At 41.5% G+C, this 27,261-nt stretch overlaps 1 protein-coding gene across 4 annotated transcripts in view; it reads right to left on the reverse strand.

Moving 5' to 3' along the window:
- Positions 1–27,261, reverse strand: part of PRKN (parkin RBR E3 ubiquitin protein ligase) — a 1,204,231-nt gene that overhangs the window by 428,981 nt on the left and 747,989 nt on the right. For all 4 annotated transcript variants that reach the window (XM_075924578.2, XM_075924580.2, XM_075924581.2 and 1 more), the window contains one exon: positions 17,502–17,638. In XM_075924578.2, the coding sequence (XP_075780693.2) occupies positions 17,502–17,638 (137 nt within the window). The remainder of the gene's footprint in view (positions 1–17,501; positions 17,639–27,261) is intronic.

Genomic DNA, 27,261 nt, shown 5'->3' on the forward strand with positions numbered 1-27,261 from the left:
CTCTGCAGATTACATCTCCCTGGAGGATCAGCAATGCAAGCATAATCATGATGCCCTACCAATGTGCCTCACTTCTGATCTTCAGAGAATGCTTCTTCCCTGAAAGCAAAGTTCAGATTTCCATGCTCATGTATCCCTTTGTCTCCTTCTTAACACCAAGAAACAGGAATACAAATGAGTGTCAGCTGGGATGAGAAGTTTGGCAATATACACATTTATATACCAGAGATGGAAATGAGATCACCAACTTACTGCACTCAGGCGACTCAAGAGTTATCAGATGTCAATTTACGCCATTACTCTTTGAACCAATGACCTGGAATTTACACCAATACTCTTTGAACCAATGATTTTCTTTGCCAGTACCCTGGGTTACACAGCCACTTTACCAATCCCTTCTCCCCACTTTTTTTTTAATATGTTTCTGGCAGCATAGTAAAGACCTCACCAAAGTCATATTTCATGGAGACAGAATTTGAATAGTGGGGCTTGTTAAACTCTCCCATCAGAAGCCACCTACCTCATGCAATCATTTGGTACCTCTGCTATATCAAAACCAAATCTGATTTACATATTTTAGAAGTACTTACCCTCAGTTCATTATAAAAGATTGGTGATTATTAGTATTATTTATTTGACATATTTTTGTACGCCTTACAGTGCCAATGTCTGCTCCACAGGGATTGTTTCATAATTTTGTCAAAGTAGTAATATAGAAAGTGTCAAATAGAAAATCAGATTTTCACTTTTCAGACACAGAAATTTAATTAAAGACAACTTCTACTTGAAGAACAACATCCTAAGCTGGGTCTGTGATGTGGCAGTAGCTGTACATGCAGCCATGTGGGAGACCAAAGCTCAGAAAGCAACTCAGGGAATATTAATCACCAGGCTGCGGAGACTAAACACATGATGAATGTGCCACGATTGGTCCCTGCAGCTTATTTATGGGTGGTCGGGAGAAGCAGCTAGTAATGATTTCTCCCTGTAGAGGATGCTGCTGCTTGTACAGCACTTCTCAGAAACGGTACTACATTGCAATAGAGCTCAGATCTAAAACAACCCTACAGAAAACCTGTAGTTATCGAGCCATGGAAAGGTCAGACCTCCCTCTTTCACCAGCACATACAGGAATATAAATTAGAATTTTCTTCAGGATTTTTCTTTAATAATTGGTGCCTGCTATTATCTATTCAATCTTTTGTAGACCAAAGGATAGGTATTTCCCTTTCACTGAATGAGCCCAAATATGAAACAAGCTAGTGCCATGTCTCTGGACTAAAATTCTACTTGGGGTTATCCACATATACACATATCTATTCTTCAATCTCCTAAAGCTGCCATAGAAGACATACACACGATAATGTAGGATATCACATTGAACAATTATCTCTGTTTTATCTTTCCTGTGTCCTTTCCTGTCTCATCATTTCTTTCCCATGACTCTACTCTCAACTTTATTGCCCTTTTAACATTCACCCATTGCTCTGCACTTAAATACTATCTTTCCTACCCAATTCTCCCAGTTCTTTCCCTTTCAGTCCACAATTCCTTCCTCTCCTGTCCACCTATTCCTCTCTTTGTTCTCTGTGCCTTATTCATTCAAGTCTTTTCTGTCATCACTGAATTTTCAGAAACTAACATAAGAAGCCAGTTGCTTGCTTCATGCTGCTGAGCGTAAATTGGTGACCAATGAGATTGATACTATCTGATGATTTCTTTGTTCATGTGGAAGGCATTTCTTTTTCTCTATTGGTTCAAAATTTCATGGATGCCTTAACAACCATGTAATTGTCCCAAGCTGAATAATTCACATAAATGGCCAGTTGCACTCAAGATCTGAAATGAAATCTTGAATCCACTGACATCAATGGTAATACTCTCATAAACTTCAGCTTAGCCTGAATCTTACTACAGGGCTACGTCTACACTGGCCCCTTCTTCGGAAGGGGCATGCTAATTTTGAAAGTGGGAATAGGGAAATCCGCGGGGGATTTAAATATCCCCCGCGGGATTTAAATAAACATGGCCGCCGCTTTTTTTCCTACTTTCAGGTAGGAATAAGAGATCCTCCGGAATAAAGCCCTATTCCGGAGGATCGGGCCAGTCTAGACGCTTTTTTCCAGCTTTTCCCCAAGCCGGAAAAAAGCGGCGGCCATGTTTATTTAAATCCCGCGGGGGATATTTAAATCCCCCGCGGATTTCCCTATTCCCACTTTCAAAATTAGCATGCCCCTTCCGAAGAAGGGGCCAGTGTAGACGTAGCCTGGATGTTTGGCCTGGGAGTGGAAATATGAAAGAACGAACAATGAGAAGTCCTGTGGCACCTTATAGACTATTTGATAATTTCTTGCTCATGTAGTCTACACGGCTACCCCTCTGATACATGAAAGAAAGATATTCCTGTGTCATGGACTGAGTACTGTCTGCTTTCGTTTGAGGCTGGGCACACCTTACCTAACAACACAAAGAAATCTGCCGGTAAAGATCCACAACTAGAACTTGATACAGCCACTGAATTTCCAGACCATTTTAAATAATCAACTTTTATCTTTTACTGTCAATAGATATAGACCCTAAATGCTCAGTCTGCCAGCTTTATGCTCACAAATCACTATCATTTAAAGATTATCTGTTCCTGGTAAAGAAGTGCTGGGAAGACAGCATGAGCTATTGAAGGAAGCCTGATGATGAATCTAAATTATTGCAACACAATTAAAAAAAACATATGCAATAGCTGTGCACAAGAGGGAGAAAGGTTTTGTCACTTACCCCCTAGGATCCTGAGAGAGAAGAACTGTTTAACATACTTGACAGCTTTGTGAATATAAGCTGTCTCCATTACACCATGGAATCTAGTTTCACTCACTTCAAAAATATTTTCATGTTCATTTATAGACAAAATTGGCTAGATCAGGACATAGTCATCTACTGCTGTAGAAACAGTACAGTGTCTTGAGGGAACAAATATGAAGTTTTTTCTGAGAGTTTCAGTCATTATTGCTCACTAAAGCTAACATGTTGCTCGTGCAGCTTCCAAATCCAGCCTGTGTCCTTCTGGGCCAGTAATGGCCAGTAGGAAGACACCGTGTACACTCGGTTTATGGAGCAGCATCTGGTTCTTATTAATATATGCTCAGTACCTAGAAAATGGGGCATGTAGGGTCTACTATAATAATACCACCTTTGATATGCACAAGAAGGGAGAAAAGAGAAAGTTACCAACATGGAAGTTCTTCATGTGTGGGTATGCATATGAAAAGTTCTTGAAATCAGTGTCTCTTCATATCTGTTGGTCTGCATATGAAACATTCTTGAAATCAGTGTCTCTTGGTCCACACTCTATGTTCTTGCTCTTCTCATGATTCCAAACAAGGAGATTAATGGCAGAGTGGAAGAAATTGTTACTCACCCTGTGCAGTAACATCTGTTCTTCGAGATGTGTGTCCCCATGGGTGCTCCACTACAGGTGTCGGGCTTGTCCCGGTGCTGCAATCCGGAGAGTTTTAGCCAGCAGTATTCCCCAGTGGACTGCGCATGCACAGAAGCCGTCTCTCGCCGTTCATGCTCTTTCTGTGCATTGCAGTCTAACGCCAGTTCCTCCTAGCCAGAACGTCTGAAAAATACAAAGGTGAGAGTTCCGAAGCAGGGAGGAGGGCGGGTAGTGGAGCACCCATGGTGACACACATCTTGAAGAACAGGGTGAGTAACAATTTCTTCTTCTTCGAGTAGTGTCCCCGTGGGTGCTCCACTACAGGTGAGTGTGAAGCAGTAGCCCAAAACAGTACTGTGCTTCGGAATTAAGCATGCACAGAGGATAGGACTGCCTGAGCCACTGCTACATCTGCCGAAACAAAACGTTCCAGCACGTAGTGTCTGGCGAACGTCAATGTGGACGACCAGGTTGCCACACGGCAAATGTCCCAGATGGAAACATCTTTTAAGAAAGCCGTGGAGGTGGCCATGGCTCTGGTAGAGTGCGCTATAGGCTTAGAGGGCAATGGTTTGTTACGAAGTATATAACAGCAGGTGATGCAATTTACAATATGCGATGAAATACGCTGAGATGAGAGTTGTTGACCTTTGGAACAAGTTGTGAGGGACAAAAATAGGCATCCTGATTTGCGGAATTGACACGTTTTGTCTATATAGAAAGCCAAAGCTCTCCCAGCGTCCAAAGTATGCAGGTGCGCATGCTCCTGGGTGGAATGTGGCTTAGGGTAAAACGTATGGAGAATTACTGGCTCATTGACATGAAACGATGAATTGACCTTTGGAAGAAATGATGGGTGACATCGTAGTGTTACCCTTTAGTGAGTGAACAGCGTGAATGGACGGTCAGCTGACAAGGCTGCCAGCTCGCTGACTTTTCGAGCAGAAGTGATGGCTAAAAGGAATGCAACTTTCACAGTCAGAGTCTGCAGGTCACAGGTTGCTAAGGGCTCGAACGGTGGATGAGTAAGTGTATCAAGGACCAGTGTTAGGTCCCACGGCTCCAGAATAGCTTTGTGCGGTGGATAAAGACTGATCATGCCTTTCATAAATCTCTTAGAGATGGGATAGGATAGACTGAAACACCGTCTACATGTGGGTGAAAAGCTGAGACTGCAGTCAGGTGAACTTTTAGTGAAGCGACTGCCAACTTCTGCGAATGTAGATGGAGGATGTAGTACAATATGTGTTGGATAGATACACACAAAGGGTCCATGCCAAGTGAATGGGACCAGGTTTGGTAGCAGCACCATTTATAACGATAAGACCTTTGGGTCGTTTGACATCTGCTTTGTATCAGGATGTCCCTAACCACTTGTGAGCAGTCTAACTCTGAGCCCTGCAGCCACTGAGGAGCCACGCTGTGAGGTGGAGACGGTCAATGCTTGGGTGGAGTAGAGTGCCGTATTGCTGGGAAAGTAAGTTGTGTACGTGTGGAAGTCGTTTGGGTTGAAACAACAACATCCTCATGAGTTGTGGTAACCAGGTCTGGCGAGGCCAAAACGGTGCTATGAGTATTACTGTTGCAGCATCCGCCAATATCTTCCGTATTACCCTTGGTATAAGGGGAAAAGGAAGGAAGGCATATAGTAGTCGATACGTTTCCCAGTCGAGAAGAAAGGCATTGCTTTTCGAACCGAATCCCATTCCAGTCCTTGAACAATATAGGCGGCACTTCTTGTTGTGTTGGGTGGCAAACAGGTCTAAGTCTGGGTATCCCCAAGACCGAAAGACATTGCACACTACATTGTCAAGGAGCTCCCATTCGTGCTGCTGATGAAAGGTCCTGCTCAGAGCATCTGCAATGGTATTGCTCTTGCTGCGGAGGTAAGCAGCCATAAGTGTAATGCCAGTCCGAACTGCCCAATTCCATAGTCGTATGGCTTCCACACACAGGGACCTGGATCTGGCACCGCCCTGTCGATTTATGTAGTAGACCGTGCACGTTATCTGTTAGGATCTGCATGGTCGTACTATGAAGGTGTTTGGCGAAATGGCAACAGGCATTGTAAACTGCACAGAGCTCGAGAAAGTTTATATGAAGCAGGGATTCATGTGGTGACCACAGGCCCTGTACCTGATGATGTTGCATATGTGCTCCCCAGCCAATAAGGGAAGCATCCATAGTAACCTGGAAGGATGGGGCTCGAGCATGGAAGGGGATGCCCGCTAAAGTGTTGTTCGGATTGAGCCACCATGCGAGGGAGTCTCTCACCCGGCTAGGGATAGGAATAAGACTGCGCGTATCGCTGGTGACTGGATTGTAGACTTGAAGAAGCCAATGTTGTAGGCATTGCATGCGAAGGCGGGCATGTGGAATGACGTAGGTTGCCACTGCCATGTGACCTAGCAGCTGGAGGCAGGTAAGTATGGAGACCGCGAGAGCGGTGAGTAGGACATTCGCAAGATCCTGAATGGTTTGAGACCTGTCGACCGGTAGGTAGGCAGCGGCAGTGGTGGAATCCAGCCTCGCCTCTATGAAATCGATTGTCCGCTGAAGAACAGCTCCTGGAATTGCCTGTAATCATCTAGGGGTGAAGACTCGTGATCGAAGACCGGATCATCTGGTGATGAGGCTGAGATGTCCAGAGGGAGAAGGAGGAATGTTGGCTTTTCTAGAGGCTCTATCATCGCCCGTGGGAGTTGGAGGCGGTTGTGCCGGAGGGATGATGTCGTGAATTGGCAGCTGAGGTGTGTACGATTGACGGCGACTCCAAGAAGGCGAGTGCGAGCGGTCATGGTAATGGGCATGATCTGACCAACGGTGATGGCCATGATGAGAATATGAAGGTGAGTAACTGCCTTGCCAATAGTGATGCACACGAGCAGGTGACACCGGAGACCGTGACCTCACAGAATATCGCGATGGAGATCTGGAATAGTAGTGCCGATGACGACGTGAAGGTGACGGAGAGTGTCTCAGAGATCTCCAATACTACGGTGACCATGAGCATTCATAATAATGCTGTCGGTTATATCGAGGTGGAGGTGAGGGTCCCGGTGAGAACACGATCCTAGTGGGACTGGGGGAAGGCGAACGTAAGTGGCACCTCTTCCTCTGAACCTTTGTAGGTACTCCAGTCACTGAAGAGGGAGCGGTGACCACTGGGTTACAAGGCACTGATATGATGGAGGCGGACTCAGATGGTCACACAGGTGCTGAGGCCAATGAAGGCGGTGCCATGCCCTGGGATGAGGGACTAGATGGCTAGGTCTCTGGTGCAGGTTAGGTAGCCGGTGCCTTGGTCAGTGTCGGTGCCGACTGCGACTGATGGGACTCCATGCCGCGCGGCAATGTGCAGTGCGGTGAGGGCGGCAGTGTATCCTCTCTTGGCACCGTCTTTGGAGTCATCTTAGGCTTATGCCTCGGTGCCAGTTTTTCCAGCTGCACCACTGTCTCCCTCGGTGCCAGCTGTCTCGGTGCCGGCCTCTGTGCCAGTGTATCCAGTGCCATAGTCATCTCCGTTCCTGGTGCCAGTGTATGTCTCTGTACCGAGGTCGGTGCGGACAGCACCTGTGTCGGTGTCGACTCCAGTCTCGGCATCAACTCGCGCCTCGGCACCGGCTTAGAGGCAGCCCCAGATGGTTGGGCATGGTGCTGCGAAGCACCCTCCGGTGCCGATACAGACGGTGCCGATTATTGCAGTGCCATCCGAGCGTTCGGTGCCATTGTCGCCGGTGCAGACTCAGATGGCAGTGCCATACGGGACGGTGCCGAGGAAAGCATGGGACTAGGTTCCGATGTGCTACGGCCCTTGGGCAATTTGCCACGGGCAGCCGGGAATGCCGAAGAGCCTGGTGTGTCCCTGACACTTGCACTCCTAGACGGAGCGGAGGTTCTGCCTTTGCGGGCCTTCCACGACTGTGGAGCCTCTGGACGCTGGGCCACGGATGAGGGCTGAAGTGCCGTGTTAAAAAGGAGCATCTTCAGACGCCTCTCCCTGTCGCGGCTGGCCCTGGTGGTCAATTTAGAGCAATGACTGCATTTCTGTGGGATATGCCCTTCTCCCAAGCAGCGAATGCAACGGGAGTGTCCGTCCGAGGCTGGATTCGCATTGCCACAGGAGGCACATCTTTTAAACCCCGCAGGCATGTTGGAGTAAGTACCTTAGCAGGAGAAGGAGGAGAAAAAATATCCCGGCAGGCCGAATGAAGGGCCTGAGGGATTGAACAAGAATAACTTTTTTTAAAAATGAACTAACTAACTAATTAATGAACTGTGATAACTAACTATACTATAAGGGATGGGTGGGGGACTAACTGGGAAGGAACGAGTAACTTAGATCTAAATTCTCCTCAGGTTGATGAGGAGCGCATTCCAACTCCTTCTGCAGCCGTGGACGGTTAGGAAGAACTGGCATTAGACTGTGATGCGCAGAAAGAGTGCGAATGGCAAGAGGTGGCTTCAGCGCATGTGCAGTCCACTGGGGGCTACTGCTGGCTAAAACTCTCCGGATTGCGGCACCGGGACAAGCCCGGCACCTGTAGTGGAGCACCCACGGGGACACTACTCGAAGAAGAACAATCAGCTCTCCAATATCTCCTCTATTATGAAAGACAGTGGTAGTGGAATACAGACAGGGATCACCATCAAACCTCCAATTACAGTAACTGTAACTTTTTTCTTCTTCAAATGCTGGTGTCTATGTGGCTGACTAGAAAGCAGAAGGAGAGTGTGAAGATCTAGGGTGTGGCAGAACTGTTTGGAGGATTAATGTTCCAAAGGATGCATCAGCTGATGAGTCCTATACTAGAGCCTAATGCTTCATGAATGTGTGAATAGTGTCCCCTTTGCAAATGTCAAGCAGAGGTACATCTTGAAGCATTGCTATTGATGACAGTGGTGCTTTTGTAGAATGGGGAAGCAGATGTGATAGCTTACAGAGTAAGATAAAGCCCTAGATCCATATAAAATCCCCTCAGAAGAAATAGCATGACTTTGGACTCTTTTCCACTATAGCAGGAAACAGTCTGGACAATTTTCTGTTTGGCTTTGTCCTTTATAGGTAAAAGGCTAAGGATCATCTCACAACCAGGGAATTAACTTTTTTTTAAGTCAGGTAGTTTAAGAAAAAACCCACAAGTAAGCGGACTGACTGATTTATGTGCCACTTCTAATTGCAGGAATGAACTGAGGGTGTAAATACAAAAAATGTGCCTCCATTGAATATGGTGTAAGACAGATCTGTCATTAGCACTCTGAGCGCACCGACCAAGCAGGCTTCCTTTCTGGCAGAAAGATACTAACTTTGCCCTTCCATAATCTAGTAATCAGTGGATAAAGTATATTGAGTAACCATGAGAAGGGGGCTGCAGTGAAGTGGACCTTAGAGAAGGGAAAAGCTGAAGCACTGAAGAGGTTTGATTATATACTTGTTGCTTTTTGGCAATGCTAAGCCAGCCAGTTGTTGAAGCAGAGGAAGAAGGTGAAGCCACAATGCCTGAAATATGTGGTTCCTACTGAAAATACCATAATAAAGATCCTAGGTGTGGTACAACAAATGAGAGCACTTTGTATTAAAAATGGTTGGGGTCAACTATGAACCTGAGAAAACATTATTATCCACTTAAAAATACCTATCATTCATAGCAAGAGCTATAAATCACATGCCTTTTTTCCAGTGATGGGATTATAAATGCCAGAGCCATCACACTATTGCTCCTTTCTGTAGCAGGGATTCTACTTCTTGTTTCAGAATCTCCTCATGGGAATGAACCTCAAAAGGGGACAGGGATGGGACATTGGAGGGAGCAGTCAGGTGCATTTGAACTGCCTAACTGGAATGTCCACACGTGGGGATCAGTAGATTGTGGCATCATTGGTTGCAGCTCTTGAACTCCCACCCAATACATCTTTAAGCCAAGAATTGCAGGGTTGAGATGATGTTGCCATAGAAGGTGCAGGGAAATGGGACTTCTGAAACCTTTGCCTTTTATGGAGTGGTTGGTAAAACTGTTGAGCCATTGGTTGAGGTTTGTATGATTACCTGTGGAATTTTCTCTTCAGGGCAGAATATACATTCCCAGGGAATGGAGGATGGTCCTGGAATCCTTTATAGTGGGTAAGGACTCGTCTGTTGTTTGGTTGAAAAGATAATTTTCTTCAAAGGGAAGGGCTCTCATGGTGTTCTGAACCTGGGGAACCTGACAGTGGGAAGCCATAATTCACAGCACATTGCAATAGCAGTTTCCACTGATCTTGAAAATGCATCTGCTGCATCTACGACTGACTGATGAGTGATCCTGGCAAACAACTCATCTTGTTGCAGAAGCTTATTGCTGACGTCCACACATGTAGAATAGTTCAGGTAATATTCCTCAGTAATGCTTGTTAACTGACTATTCTGAACCGAAGGTTAGTAGAAGTGAAACCTTATTTCACAATAAATCAAGCCATTTAGCTTCTTTATCCTCTGGAGTAGATTTAGATTGCTGCAGTCTAGATCTCTTTCTCTGTGGCAGCCTGGGCTGTTAGGAGCAGGATGAGAAGAGAGAAATTCCACCCCTCTTGACTGGGATAAAACAGTATTTTTCTGCCTTCTTACAAGTAGAGGCATAAGTGGGTAGGGTATGCCAGACTGCCCTAGCTAGCTTCAGAAACACTATTTGGCTGGATCCTCCGGATTGTAGTATGGTCAAGAGTTTATGCTGAGGACCTTGAACTTCCTCAGGGGAGATCTTTGTAGTTTCTTTCTTACACTAACAGCTCCTAGGAGCACAGGTTTAGAAACCTACTTTGTCCCCTTTATATTAGCTAATGTTTGGGCCTATTTCTTAGAAAAAATTGTTGCTTCTTTACGTAATAACCTTATTAAACGTCTACCACTTCCTATGCCCTTGCTTGAGGAAGTTCTTTTCATAGACCACTTAACTTGAGTTTAAAATCTTCATGCATCCTTTAGGTTGCAGGGGAATTTGACTATGTTATATGAACAGTGAGGATTCAAATGTGCTTCACGAGCAATCAAATATAAAATACTGTCTTTTTCCTTCCTTTTAATTGTAACTATATTTACACATCTCATGCTTTTTTTAAATACACTGACAACTATTCTTATTCCTTCTTTTTGAAACTACTGTACTCATGGATGTTACATCACTTTATCATTGCATCAGCATTTTCCATAGTGCAAAAACATCCAGTCATGTCACAAATAGAATCAGATGGGGACAAAATAGTTTAATCTTAAGATGTGTGCTTCCTTAATCATTCCCTAGCAACATTTATTCAATGGAAGATTGCTCTTAAAGCAACATATTATACATTAAAGTCTTTTCCTTTCTGTTAGAAGTTCCATATACATACTGGCAGTAATTACACTTATTTATTTGTATGTGGTAACAGCAGTATTATGTTGAGATACAACTGTTTTAGAGTGATCTGGGGAACATCATCTTTTATCCAGACCTCTTTGAAATATATCACACATAAGATAACCCTTAGAAATGAACTCCTAGAAAGGAATTTTTTTCAGAAACGTAAAACCTTGTATTTTCCTGGCCCTCTCATCTTTTTCCCCTATCAAAGATCTGTTCTCTCATATATTTTATCCTATGGGCTATAGCCCCTTATCGTTATAATTCTGTTTTTAAAATGACGAAGTGCATATTTGAAGTGACTAATATACTGTGTGTATACATTTCCTGTATGGAGGTAATGCAATGAGAGTCCAGTGCCCTGCACAGTAACCAAATAACTCTAAATCATCTTTCATGCATATGCAAAATTGTCCCTCTAAGCACCTTATTAATTATTTCAAAGATATTTAGAGGTCACACCTCATAGAAAGCCTTATTAATACAGGACTCCATACACAGAGATGGGATACATTTTTGTTGCTATTAAATAAGGGCAGAGAGTGTACAATTTTTAACTTTTTATTTTAATAACCAGTACAATACAACCACCTTTTATCTGCAAATTCTTTGTCTCAACTGACACAGGGACTGTTACATTCTTCTGAGCAGCTAACCCTAACAACATACTGGAGTTCTAGTAACCACCTCAGAATATGCAACACAAAAAGAGATTTACCATCCATCTTCTTGATCCTGCACTCATTTCCCCCATAGTCTGGGACTGAATGTTGCCTGTTTTCCACTGGAATAGTGCTACACTATGAGTAGCTAGACATTAAAGAATTAATTGAATTCTTCAAAAAAATCACAACAATGATACATTTAGTACAAGAACTGAGTGATGCTATGTCATTTTTGAAGTGATATTTCTTAGAACATAAGCTGACAACTTGCCTTCCAACACTATATTGTCTTCTTTTTAAGTCAGTCATACTAAAGAAACCAGATAGTAAACAATGGTATGATCAGGCAAAGTACACATATGTAATAACAATCCACCTTTCTGAGTACATCAGCAAGTTATTCAACTTACCCAAGAAGCACTGTTCATCAAAAACCTATGCCTTTGTGATACCGCGACCCCCTCTAAGTTGCTTGTGACCCCCCAGGGGGTTGGGACCCACAGTTTGAAAAACGCGGCCTTAGGTCTTTACCTTCTCAAATATTATGCATATGTGACAAGATCGTTGTTATCAGTCCCAGTGATCTTTTGTTGTAATTGCTGCAGTTTATTTTTATTTTATTGCGTGTGGTATTTGACCTCTAGATTGATTCAATAAAACATTAAAATCTACTTTTCTGTATATTCCCTTGATAAAAACCAGATCAGTGAGTCCAGTGTTAATGGCTACATTCTTTATGTTATCTATATTTTTCAAAAACACTTAAATGAAGAGAACTAATTTGCACATGCAAACAACCTCAACATGACTTAATTACCAGACTCCCCTAAAATTCATTCTATTTGTCTGATGTACACACTAGAACTGCAAGTGATTCTATTTTTGACAGTGGACAACTGAAATAATTCTTGCAGAAGAGCGAAGCTGTGACATTAGTATTTTCCATGTACAGTACCATAAATACAACTAGAGAGAAAATTTGGTGGAACAACACAGAATAAGGGTTTGGCCTTATAAAAAAGTATTTGCTTGTGTGTACTGAATAGCTGTTTACCTCCTGACAGTATTAGCCTCATTACACTAAATGTGGGTTAGTTCCACATTCCTGTTAGAGCTCATCCCAAACCAAACTAGAGATCTCAATACCCCAAAATCTGATGAAGTAGATCTAGCTTTTTGTGTTGTCTTAATTCCTGGTTATGAAAAATTATAGTGGATAAATAATAATTGGTTAGTGTGCACCATAACACCTGTTCTACCTGACAGGAAATCATTTCTGGATCTCTTTATGTGCAAGCTAGAAAAAGTTGAGACAAACATATCTATATTTTTCTAAAGATTAAATATTATAATTATACTAATGGTGTATTATTTAATAAACATCACCATGGTGTTTGGAACTCAGCATCAAACATTATTGTCCTGTATTTTTCTATCTGAATTTAAAATTGGTAAATGGTACTGGATTGATGGCCCAGGTGGCTGAAGTCTGCATTCTTGAAAGAAACAGAGCAGCTAATAGCAGCTCATTTCCAACACTGCCCCACAGTTGTGGCACTCTGTTCTGATGGACTATCTATAAGAGAAAGGAGGTAATCAGTCATGAAGGGCTGGATGTGAGAAGATATTTAAGCACCTAAAAATGGAAGCTACATGTCTAAGCATTTCTGAACATCACATTAGGCTCTTATCTATATCTTTAGGTGCCTAAATATCTTTCTAAATTTCCTTCCAAGACCAATTCATGGACACACAGATCAGGTTGCTGATAACTGTCAGCTAATATCAATTCTGATATGTAAACATCTGTTCACCAGAAACTGAAGAGATCATGGACTCTTTTGCCATAGGACAAAAATCAGTGATCTTTCAATCACCACCAGAATTTAGGGCTCAGATTGGGTTTATACTTTAGAGATGAAGAGGCTCTACATTTCATGTGTACAGGTTGACTAGAGAATTTTCCTGGGCAAATAGAACTAATACAACTAGCTTCTACAAAATGCAAAATTTCATCGAAACACCCAAACATTTCCAGATCTTTCACAGTTCTATCAACTCCCATGATTATATTATGAGACCCAAAATGAGGTTGTTGTTCTTGAATTCTCAGCTAGGGCCTGAGCATAATTTTTTCTGGCCCAGTAGAAAATTGTAACACAAGACCTGATCAAATATACTCTCCCCCACTCCGCATGTGGGGGCCTTGTCCTCAGCTCATATAAGGTGTGTCTAGACTACAGGGTTTTGGCGACAAAAGTGGACTTTTGTCGACAAAACTATGTCTATACTGCCGCTGAGTTCTGTTGACATAACGTCGACAGAACTCAGCAGTTTTGTTGATGGTGGTAAACCTCATTCTACGAGGAATAACGCCTTTTGTCGACAGAGTTCTGTTGATAGAAGGCGTTATTGCATCTACACTGTCCTTTGCGTCTACACTCTCCTGTCGACAAAGCACCTTGCTTTGTCGACAGAACTGGATGTAGTCTAGACGCTCTTTGTCAACAGAAGCTTTGTCGACAGTATCTGTCGACAAAACTTCTGTCGACAAAAGCCTGTAGTCTAGACATAGTCTATAACCCTAAGTTATACAATTATATGAGAAGATAAGCTTCCAGGGGTTTTATTTGTTTGGATAATTGGAAAAAGGCAAATGTAGTGCTCATCTTTTAAAAAGGGAAGAAGGAGAATCTGGGGAACCGCAGACCGGTCAGCTTCACCTCAGTTACCCAGAAAAATCATGGAGGGGGATTCTCAAGGAAACCATTTTGAAGCACTTGGAAGAGAGGAAAGTGATCAGGAATAGTAAGCATGGATTCACCAAGGGCAAGTCATGCCTGATAAACCTAATGCCTTCTATGATGAGGTAACCGGCTCTGTGGACATGGGGAAAGCAGTGGATGTGATATACCTTGACTTTAGGAAAGCTTTTGATACAGTCTCCCACAGTATTCTTGCCAGAAAGTTAAGGAAGTGTGGATTAGATAAATAGACTCTAAGGTAGACAGAAAGCTGGCTAGATTGTTGGGCTCAACAGGTAGTGATCAACAGCTCAATGTCTGATTGGCAGTCAGTATCAAGTGGAGTGTCCCAAGGGTCAGTACAAGTGGAGTGTCCCAAGGGTAGTCAAGATGACTTATCAGGTAAGTCAAGATGACTAAACTTATCAGGTAGTCAAGATGACTACTCACATTGCTCCTTGCCTATTGCCTTTATATCAGAAACAGCAAGGAGGAGAGGGGGCAGGAGCCAGTGCTGGAGGGAGCCAGCTTAAAAGCTGGTTCCCCCCAGCACCATCTCCACCCCCACCACTGCCTCTATCAGAGGCACTTGGAAGAGAGGAAAGTGATCTATGAGAAGGGGGCAGCAGCCCTTGTCTGAGGCCAGGCACCACAGACGGGGGCTGATACCATCTGGGCAGGCAGCCTGGCTCAGTCCCAGTTTGCGTTGGGACCAAACCCTGCTGCCAACCTGCAATATAAAATGCAGTAGCAGATGGGGGGAGGCTGCTCGGCTTCTGCTGCGTTTTAAATCGCAGAGCTGCAGTGGAGTTTGGTCCCAGTGTGAGCCAGGACTGAACTGGATGCCTTACGCTATTGAGTAATTTAGCAGTTGAGACTACTCAATTACTAAAATAAGCTAATTTTAACATCCTTAGTCAGTTCTGGGGAAGGTTTTATTCAACATCTTTATTAATGTCCTGGCTGAGGTGATGGATTGCACCCTTAGCAAGTTTTCAGCAAGGGGGAGAAGTAGATACACTGGATGGCAGGGTTAGGATCCAGAGTGATCCACATAAATTGGAGGATTGGATCAAAAGAAATCTGACGTTTAACAAGGACAAGTTCAGAGACTTATACTCAGGATGGAAGAATCTCAAACACTGCTTCAGACTCAGGACTGACTGGATAAGAAGCAGTTCTGCAGAAAAGGACCTGGGGATTACAGTGGATGAGAAGCTGGATATGAGTCAATAGTGTGCCCTCGTAGCCAAGAAAGCTAACAACATAATAGGGTGCATTAGGAGTATTGCCAACAGATCTAGAGAAGTGATTATTCCTCTTTATTCAGCACTGGTGAGGCCAAATCTGGCCTCCCATTGCAGAAAGGATGTGGTCACACTAGAACAAGTCCAGTGGAGGGCAACAAAAATTATTAGGGGGCTGGAGCATATGACTAATGAGGACAGGCTGAGGGATATGGGCTTATTTAGTATTCAGAAAAGAGGATTTAGGAAGGATTTGATAGCAGCCTTTGAAGGGGGTGTTCCAAAGAGGATGGAGAGAGGCTGTTGTCAGTAGTGACAGATGGCAGAATGAGGCGCAATGATCTCAAGTCACAGTGGGGGAGGTCTAGGTTGGATATTAGGAAAAACTATTTCACTAGAAGGGTGGTAAAGTACTGGAACAGGTTCTTTAGGGAGGTGGTGGAATCTCCCTGCCTAGAAGTTTTTAAGGCTCGGCTTGACAAAGTTGGGATTGGTCATATTTTTAGCAGGAACTTGATGACCTCCTGATGTCCTTCCAACATTAGGATTCTATAATACATACATACATACGATGCAGGTAGGAGCAAAGCTGAAGAGTGATCAGGTGAGAATATCAGGCGTGAATTGGGGGAAGTGCTACAGGAGTAAGACATCTGATTGAGGGCTAACTTGGCTGCTATTGGTCTGAAGGGCAGCTACTGAGGAAATTATTTTCTTTTGGGAACAAATGAAAATACTTGTAAGCGGACTGATGAACAAAGAGAGGAAGAGGAAAAACACGTGATTAATTTGTATGTGGGGCAGAGAACTGATTATTTTTTGGGAAAGGGAGAAGAGGCAGGAAGACAGAGACATACTGAATATACAGACATTATGATAAAAACCAAGGAAGGAACACTGAGAGGAGAACAAATCATCTTAACCAACATGCTCTACATATCTTATTTATAGAGGAATGAAGAAAAGGAAACCTTTTATGCAACATACCATTTCACAAAATAATAGAAAATGAGGTTACCACGTTTAAAATGAAGCCTGGCTAAAAATATAAGCAGCATATGAAGTGTCATGAAATGTGAACTTGTGGCCATTTCTAAGATGCTACTGAAATAATTAAAAGCAGCTGTAAATACAGATAATCAAATTGTTTTTAATTCTGGTATATTTAATAATATCTTTGTGGCAAGCCCTTAGATAGAACATGGTGCTCTGATAAGAAATGTCCACAATTATTCTTCCATCTGTTATTAGCTATTCACTCTAACAGTGAAGGCAAATCCATTTGACTTGCAGCTTGTAAAGTGAAGGGAAGGTAATTTACAAAATAAATTCTACTGAAGTCCTGCACACCAACTTTATAAGATACTTACTTTCCATTTGACAGTGTGATAGATCAGAGACAAAAAGTTGAATCTATCAAAACAGATCTTTGAGATACAACATAAATCTTCCTGTTCTACATAATCCAAATTTCACTTCCTGGTCAGGTATGGTAGATAATGTTACAACTTCTTTGGTGATCTGTATTTCATTCTATGTACCGGCAATTAATAGAGATAACTTCACCAACTGAAAAGCTATTTGAAATTCTTATTTCAGTACTTTTCTTATTAGCACTTGAAGATAGGTCAATAAAGTTAACATCTTATTTGACTCTAAATAAGACATGAAGAAGTCAAAGGTTTTTTTTTTTTTTTTTTTTTTTTTTTTTTTTAAGTAGCAGCTTATCACACTTATCCTTTAGCTTTAGGATGATGACATACTAATGTGAAAAATGTATGCATTTGTTCACAAAAGAAATGAACTTTAAATACTCCAGAGCCAGATCACATGCAAAGCAAGAAGGGCTATTTTAATAATAAAAATATTTCCCATCAGATGAAACAATACACATTATAATTCCACAGATGTATTTAAAAGGTAACACACACAAAACTCTACAACTTGATTTGAAATCAACAGTATTTTTTTCCTCCTGGTTAGGGGAAGAATGATTTAAAATCAGTCAACCAACCCACCCACTCACCCAAACTTACCAACACATGGGAGAGAGTAGCCAAGCACAGGGTCATGGATGAACTTGCGATCATTCAGCATAGTCACACAGTATAAATGGAAGCAGTCTAGGCAAATGACATGGCGGTGCAAGCACTGGAACACCAGCACAGGGCTTCTGCAAAAATATCCAGAACAATGCAATACTATATTATTGTATCCAGTGCTGTGTAGACCAACTATTCCAAAATACTTTAATTTAAGAATTCACTTCCAGAATTATTAATAACTAATTATATAGAATCATATGTCAGCATAACATTTTGAAGAGATTTAAAGAAGAAAATGAGTCAGAGGCAAGAGGGACAAGATAGACTTTAGCTAGAAATTTGAAGGTGATGGAGCAAATAGGCAAAGAAAAATAAAGACAATTCCTACAGACAACTTTCTCTTGAACAAAGTAAGACCATATACAGGAGAACCAAGAGGTTAGTGTAGAGAAGTAGAAATGGGATTGGGAAGAGAGAATCTAAGAAATAGGCTAAAGAAAGTATCTGAAAGAGTTCACATGATGAAAAGGAGGGCTGGTCTTGTAGTAGCATTACTGGCCACTGCCACATGCTAGCAATGACACTGCACTAATAACCATGATTAGAATAAATGTTCATGTAGAGTTCAGAGGCAGGCAGAACACTTATGGAAATGCAGTAGGAGAATACTCAGGACAATTTAGTGGCAGCAGCTTCTTCCAGTGGCAAGGCCTCAGAAACTGCACACACAGCAAACATAGCTGCTGCGGTCTAATCAGAAGCATCCCCAACGCTCCTCATAGGATTCAAACACAGGAGTGTGAACAATCATTCCAAGGATTAATATCTCAAATGAGTACCCTAAAATGTATATAATAGCAGAAACATTAATAATCATATTATGCCTCCCCTACAGGCTAGAGCCTGAATATCTTACAATTAATATTTTCTACAGCATGATATAGATTTTAAAAACCCACTATCCACAAACACAGAAATATATATTCCATCTCATCTTCACTTCCATCCACAGAAATCATTAACAATAGTCTCCTGAATAGCAACAATACAATTCTGAGACTATTAACATAAGTTCACTAAAGTCATCCTTTGGTTGATCTACCTTCATTGTCAATTCTGACTAACAACTGTTGCAGATATTGCAACCATATGCAGTGAATTGGTAGACCACCATATTACATTTATGACTGTTTTTTGTGTGACTGCATCCCATTCCACTCAATAGGAGCTCCTCTAAGAATGAAGCAACAGTGATAGGTGATTAAGGCAAGTCACTGAGACTAAACAACTCAAGACAGATTCCAACCCATGGGGTGTTTTGCATATACTGTTTCAGGCTGAGTTTTCCAGAGTCAAAGAAATAAACAAACGACTTGGTATAAAAGGATGATCTTGAATTCACTTCTGGGCTTCTTTAGGATCCAGAAAATGGACAGGACTTTGTGTCCATGAAGAGCCCCACTCTTGGGCAAGAGTAGGAAAAACAATGGCCCCTGAAGACTGACTGGTAAGATTTTAGCAGGCATATAGCAACATATTGCTTTTTCTAGGTTTCTTCTGCAATACTATTGCCATAATACAAAACATGTGTTTGCTTAGAAAGGGCTGTAATGGCTGACAAAAACACTATTCAGAGCCCTTGAAAAGAAAGCAACATATAGGAATGAGTGGTGAGGCAGAATGTCTTGCTGGGGATATCATAGTGTAAGTCAGGAAGCTGTGCAACCTTAAACCTTCTCCCCAGGCAGAAGGAAGTGGGTCAAATGTCCCCGCCAGGGCCGACCCACAACATTTTGGCACCTGAGGAGGGGAGCTCAAATGACACCCCCATGCCACCTTTTCTCCTGCCTACCTGTTATGTCTCTTGTGCCCTCCTTCCTCCAGCTCAGCACTCTACCCTCTCTGTGCATCTAGAGCAGAGAGAATACATATGCACCAGCAGCAGACACAATTTTCTACACGCTGGGTCTAAGTGGCGACCCCCTTCCCACCCCGACAGTCTGGCACCTGAGGCGGCCACCTCAGTTTACCTCATGGTAAGGCCAGCCCTGGTCCCCGCCCACAGCTAAGTAACATGTAGGGATCTGAGACCTGACTAGGCACTGGTGAAATGGACTATGGAGGGGGGAAACACAGTTACCTTGAAACTGTGATAACTATGTCCTTAGATAAGGTAGTTCCCTATTTATGGATTGTATACTACCTCTTGCGTGTCTTTGGCCCCTCAGCAGTATTTCCCACCCCCAAGCACTCAAATAATCATGAAGCAGCCCCCACACCCAATTAGAATATTACCATGCAAATCATGAAAAAATGTTATTTCTGTTTGCTTTCTGGAGGGTCTTTTTCAAGGGAGATGTTTGGTGGGGGTTTTTAAAGCTTCTCTGGTGTGCTTGGAACACATTTTCGAGCATTTCTCTTTAATTACAAAATACTAAAAATTTACTTTAAAAAAAGGCAAGATTTTTTCACTGATTCCCCTATCCCCAGGAGCTGGGGCTTAAGAAGAAACCCTAATAAATATTGTGACATTTGTGATAAAAATTGCATGGGTTGGCAACACTGCTATAGCTTTTGTAATTTCTGCCACAAAACAGTTTGAACCCACTTCCCATCTAACACTGAAACCCTAAATTACCGTATCTTCAAAATAGGTCTACAACAGCAAAATGTAATCAATAATAATTTCAGATACGGTATATAAATGTTTAATCTTTCCTGAAAGTAAGCTGCAGAGTCACATACATGGTAGTGTATTGGTAGCTTTAAAAATATAAGCTCAGTGTTTTAAAGGATTTTATTGAGTAAAGCAGCTTAAAAGCCGAATTAAATAAAACCGCCCTGTTACTAATCCTTATTACTTGCCCACTTGCTGTTCTGAATATAATAAATAATAACTATACAAAGACAGCTGCCAGCCAGATTGAGGTGTTGATCCGTGCCTCTCTAACTCTGCCTAATCCCAAAATAAAAAGAAAGAGCTAGAACAGCACCTATTAGGTCTTTATTTGGATATAGGGACACTTGCCAAAACTGTGGAAAAGGTAGACACCTCAGAGACTCTCTTTCCTAGGAAGGTGGATCATGTAAGATTCTCAGCCAGAGAATACCATGGTAGACCTTTTCCTTTTAGGGGTTCTGTTGCTGGTGCCCACTACTTTAGTATGTGAGTGTTTGCCAAGTTAGGTGGAAGATCACTAGAGCTGCAACTCACTTTCTCAGGCTTCAGAGGGAAGGTGGGTAGTATGTGTGTGAGAGATCTACATGGGAAGTCCAGTAAAATTAGAGAAACATTAAAAAAAATCAGACCACAAGTGTAAACAGTGCAAAGTGTATCTTGTATATAATCTCAGAAGGCAATCCAACATTCATGCAAATCTAATTTTTATATAAATGTATACAAAATTGTGACCAACAGGACTGTACTCTGTAAGTGAACTAGTCAGTTACTTGTGTAAATTATTTGGTGTCATAACCTCATTCCCTTGAATAGTTTGGTTCATAACTACCTTTATTTATATAGATAGTATGGACTGGTGCCAGGTTCAGATGGTATTTGCATTTCCATTAGAATCAAGAAGTCACAGAGCCTATATCAGAACTGAGTGCTTCTTGGACTAAGAAGTGGTTAAAAACTGAACTGGAAGTCTTGCTCCTTAGATAAATTACGAATAAACATGTTGAGATGGCATGCCTAGGGTATGGAGTAATTGCTGAATATACTGAATGCTCCTTTAGAATAATCCTTAAAACTGCACTTGGGTCTGATTAAATGAGGCTCCAGCCTCAGGTAGAGCATTTACTTAACTTAAGAAGCAGGGGAAATTAGGACAGTTACAATTCTTAGAATACATTGTAATGAGGCTTCTTGGCCCTAAATCTATTTGTTAAATTATTGATACCATCTAACGTTATCTTCTAGGTCTGTAGAAGGAGGCAAAGGATCTCTGTTATGGTATTGATGAAAATAAAGTCCTTATTGTCACATTTTCACCCTAACTGGAGATTTTCTAGAAACATAATTCCCTTAGTTTTTGTTCATTTTTCCTCAGACATAATTCCTCTGACATAAAAAATCCAAAGTGAGTTCAGTGGAGTGTGTGGAATACAAGTATTTTCTAATATCAATAAGGTAAATCTGAAATAATATATTCCTTAGAAAGTATTCAGTAGTTGGGTTGAGTTACAACTTCATGAAAACAATCTACAAAAGAGATATTCTTAGCAGCATGGGAGTAACATGCCTGTCACAGGAGGCACTCTTACCACTCTGGCGCCTCCTAGAGGCCCATCTGGGGATTAATGATTAATTTACCACATGGTCTCATGCCCCTGAGGTTATTCAGCCCTTGCTCTCTTACTCCATGGCTTCTCTCATGTTCCCAATGCTGTAGTGCTTTCATTTTCCTGGCTTAATCCCATTCCCAAGTCACAGGAAATTCTACTGCATTCCACATGATCATCAAAACCTCCCTTCAAACAGTCTCTGGCAGTCCCCAAATAGGCTGCCCCGTGTAAGGGAACTCAGGTCCACCTTCTACCCTGAGTTCCAATCCAGGATCAGTCAAATCAGCATTTCAGATCTTCACCTGCACAGTCCTTACTGCTCTTTCCTTCAACTGCTTCCTATGCCACTTATCTATTACAGGTACCACCCCCTCCCTCCACCTTGTATCAGGTAGTATCGCTGCAGGCCTCTGACTATATGGCCCTCTTCCCTGCTGCCAGCTCCCTGGCTTTATAGAAGCCCCAGCTGCTTTTGTGCAGGTGAGCTTCATTTCCAGTTAAGTTTCCTTGGATCCTAGCTCCCCTACAGGTGCAGACTATGAACAATTGTTTGTTCTTGCCTATTTTAACTCCCCGAAGACTAGTGTGGGGTGAATGTTCCATCATACGACCCCTCATACCAACTATTAGGAATATCACCTCTTTTAAAAAAGGAAAATCTAACACTGAACATTGAAAAGATCCAGAATACCTCAACTCTGTAATGCAGAGGAACCATGGGATCTTAACACAATAACAAAGTTAGCACTGTGCATTAATTCAAGAAAACAGAAAAGAGATTTAACATAAAATGGTTTCTGCTTAGTAGGGAAATGCTGTGTAGCACAACAGTGATCCTGTTGCAGCTGTTTTCTGTTCTGTATATGCTGCCCTCCTAACCCCCACCAAAACTGAGAAACAGCAAGACACAGATAATACAAGATACATTGCTATAGAATGCCAGCTAAATGGAGAAAGATATGAAGACTGATCTTGTTTAGATAAGAACCCCACTGGGAAATAAATTGTTCTAGTATATCCCCAAATCTCATGACAGGTGTTATTAATGTACTAAAAGTCAGAGCAATGGCTATGAATGTGAGGAGCTACTTAGCATTAGGAATTATTTGCAGACAGAACAGTCGATTACATGAAGTATCTTTCACTGCCACCTTATGAAAACGTTGGACTAAAAGGGTTTTTTTCCCCTATTAGTCCTTATACTTCAGTTCGAGAAAGGACTGTATGAATTATGGTTAAACAGCATACCCCATCTATCAGTCTCTGAAAAACAAACAGAAAAGAAGAAAAAGTGAACAGCCGATTTGGAGTCAGGGGGATGTAGATGAAGACAGTAGAAATTTGTGGGGGGAAAAACCTGTTGACAGAATCTGTGAAAAATCCCCGGGGGTCATTTTTAGGTCGACATTTGGATTTTTCACAATATTGTATCAAAATCTTAACCAAATACTGTAGACTTCCGATAATCTGGTCCTTTGGGACCTAGATAGTGCCGGATTATGAAATATGCCAGACTATCAGGAGGTACTATAAGGTGGTTTTTTATATATATATATATATATATATATATATATATATATATATATATATATATATACACACACACACACACACACACACACACACACACACACACAGGGCTCGACAAATAATACAATCTACTTGCCCGTGGTGAGTAGATTGCAACCCGGAAGAGCCGGCTTCAGGTGATCTGCGCATGTGCAGATTGCCGGACATCGCGGCTGTCCAGTGAGGCTCACCGCAGTTCGGCAAGCCCTGTGTGTGTGTGTGTGGACACACACACACACATACACACACAGGGCTCAACAAACTATAAAATCTACTCGCCCGTGGTGAGTAGATTTCAGCCACGTGCCCAGTTCATTTGTGGAGAGTGCATGCACAATGCAGCTCTCGTGCATGCTCAGTACGGGGCTGGTGAGCAGTTTTCGCTGCCGTTTGTCAAGCCCTGCATATATATATATATATACACACACACACACACACACACACACAGTATATACCGTATATAAAGTGTTTTTAACCCTTTTTATTGTACATACTGTAATGCATAAATTTAGTCATTGAATGAAAGAATAAATGTACAGTACAGTACTCACCATTATTGTTATGAAGCCTTTGAATACAGAAAGCAGGGGATACTATGTACAGTAGTGTGCAGCACTGGCTAATCACTTAATACAGCACTTTATTCATTTAAACACAAAAAATATACACTTCAACACTAATACAGTCTGTAAATTATTCACTTAAACACTAAAAAAAATGAACTTAAACAAAACACTAATCTAATTTTGTTTATTTACCATGCTGCACAACTACTCATCATCTGATGAAACCCGTGCTTTATCATCCAGGTTATCATCTGGGTTATCAATATTCTCCTCTGTTTCCATGGGGGTATCAACAACAATAGGCTCTAGTGATGGTGGTGGTGAAGACAAAGGTTAAACTATCTTCTGTACCCTTGCAAACATATCCCTGAGATCAGCTTGCATAGAGGACTGCGACTTCTTAGTATAAAAGTTATTCAGAATAATATGAAGGTTCATCACTTCAGCTGCATTATATTGGCTGCAAATCTCTGCAAATTCAACGAGTTTGGAAATAAAATCAGTTACTTCTCGCCAGGTATATTTTGCTCTCTCCGTCACTTCCTCTTCTTCTTCTTGAGATTTTTGTGGATTCAGAACACTTTCAATGATAGCATCACTCAAAATTTCTACGACTGGTTCATCTTTGTCCATATCAAGCTATTGTTCAATCTCATTTTCTGTGAGCTTTGCAACAGCATTCTTCTCAGGAACATTTTCAATTATTTTTTATATGTCACTAATGTGCTTCGGCCTAACATTAGCGCCACAAAATTCGTCTTCATTGGAAGAATCACCACAAAACATGATGCTAGGACAAAGTTTCATCCAACATTTTCATAGAGTAGCCTTTTTTACGTCTTTCCAAGACAATGTAACCACATACATAGTTCCTTAAGGTTGAATTCGGATTGAAATTCAGAAACACTGCAGTCTGAGTTTACCAGCTTTTGGACAAAAGATTCTCTGTAGAAATACTTAAAGTTCTGTATCACGCCTTGATCCATAGGTTGGATCAAAGATGTCACATTCTCTGGCAAATATGTAGCAAAAATATTTCCGCTAACAAGCTCCGAAGCGGGTGGATGCGCTCAACAGTTACTGAGCAAAATAACAGCTTTACTATACTCCGATAGACCCCCCCCCCCGCCTCCTTCTAAAATTCTCCTTAACTGCGACACAAAATAATTAAAAAAATCCTTAAAGATTTCTGCCATCATTCAAGCATTCCCCCGTGCCTTGTAAATCACTGGCAAACTCGTAAGAGTTTAAGGCCCTAGGCTTTTTGTACTTCCCTACAACAAAAAGCTTAAGCTTATGCGTGCCAGACGCATTCACGCATATGAGAACTGTAATGCAGTCTTTGTTCATTTTGAAGCCATGAGCAGCCTTTTCACCACGAACAACCAGAGTAGAGTTTAGCAAACAACATCGTAAGAGCCCAATTTCATCGGCATTGTACATTCGAGAAGGCGACAAACCATGTTCCTCCACCAATCACACAAAAATAGCACTATACTCGTCAGCGGCCATGTGATTGGCAGACATGATTCACTAATGTTCATTTCACTGTGAAATTGTTTTGTTTTTTCTATGAGCATTGGCCCAGGAATGGGCTTACCTTCAGAACACTTTGCACTAAACTACTTAAAGCCTCATCCAGCTGAGCCATCTTAGGCATTTTCAGAGTTTGCTGTACCTCGGTACGTTTAGTAGGAGCTTCACTTTCGGCAACAAATGCTCCCAACTTATCTTTCTGTTTCTTTATGTCATAGATCGTTGAAGATCCAATGTTAAATTCACTCATGATAGTGTCCCGTTTTATGCCTCTTTCTAGCATCTTTATAATCTCCAATTTCTGGTTCAATGTCAGTGTTACATGCTTCCTTTTTACACTTTTCTTACCACTAGCACCTTCATTCACCTTTGACGCTATTACTACATACCGATGGGCAAAAGTATTCAAAATATAAGTCAAAACAACTGGAGAAAACACAAGCACTGTCCAGCGTCACACAATGCCAGTGGCAGACTGACACAGTCCGGTACAGTTTCGTTCAGTTCAGCTGCTGCCGCTGCTGCCTTGTGACTCATTTTTTGCTGAAGCTCATTCACTAGGTTCTTGCCATTTTGATGCCTGACTATCAGGAGTGCCGACTGGATGCCGGACTATTGGAGTTTTACTGTATTAGTAAAAATAGCAGCAGATGTCTGTATGGCTGACTTTTTGGTTTTACATTCAGTGAAACAAAAATTGCCATGTGGGATTTATTTATGTATTTATTTGTCTGAAGACTCATCACTACATCATGGCATTTATCCATGGCTAGATTTATAAAATGCTCATGAGTTTCTAACTGATTCTTTTATTTTGACAATTCTTTTCAGCCTTCAAAGACTTATCATGTAAGTACATAAAATCATTTTTACTGGTAATTGGATCACCGTACTGTTTCAAAATAAACATTCTTACCTTACAGGGAAGTACCATTCCAGAAAAGACAATCACTAAAATACCCACTCAAAAATTAGAATGATAGAAATCACAAGCTATGGCTACATATACAATTCTGACACTGTCCTAAAAGTGCACTTCATTTACATGTACACTAGTCATTAACAAGAAATATTCTCTATAACCCGGCACCAAAACAATCTTAACTCTGTGTCTGTAGGACATCACAGTAATTAAAAACTTAATACAACAAATGATTCACTCATCATAGCTTTCTCTTGGAACTGTATACAAAAACTAATATATTCCTTTTACACATGCAAAGATTATACAAAATCTGACTTTTAATAAAATCACATATAATTCATAAATTCGAGACTTAGCCCATTCCAGACTACTTCAATCAATGAATCAATTTAAAGTGTCTTATAGCGCCATCACAATAATAGATAAATGTAAATTACAACATTTTCTTACCAAGAAAAATAATTCCATACGAAACAAGGCAACTATTTCTAAAGATTTATTTTAAAATAATGAAATTGTTTTTATGTTCAAACTACTTAACGCTTGGCAGCAGACAGAGATAAACAGTGTTACAAATCATTCCTGCATGCGAGTGATCTCCTATTACATGTACAATAAACAGTAAGGTCAAGAAGCAAGCATTAAAGCAGACTCCATGACCCAGCAGCTGCAGACAGCAACCTGTGAGCAACAATGCAGACAACTAGGAACTTACATCAGGTCTAGGCACATGAAGTGGGAGCCAAGACCTTACAAGGTAAGAGGAACAATGACGTAGGGTGTGTCTAGACTACATGCCTCCTTCGACGGAGGCATGTAGATTAGCCAGATCGGAAGAGGGAAATGAAGCCGCGATTAAAATAATCGC

This window comes from Pelodiscus sinensis, chromosome 3 (assembly GCF_052426305.1).
Source record: "Pelodiscus sinensis isolate ZL-2025 chromosome 3, ASM5242630v1, whole genome shotgun sequence".
In the NCBI taxonomy this organism is placed as follows: Eukaryota; Metazoa; Chordata; order Testudines; family Trionychidae; genus Pelodiscus; species Pelodiscus sinensis.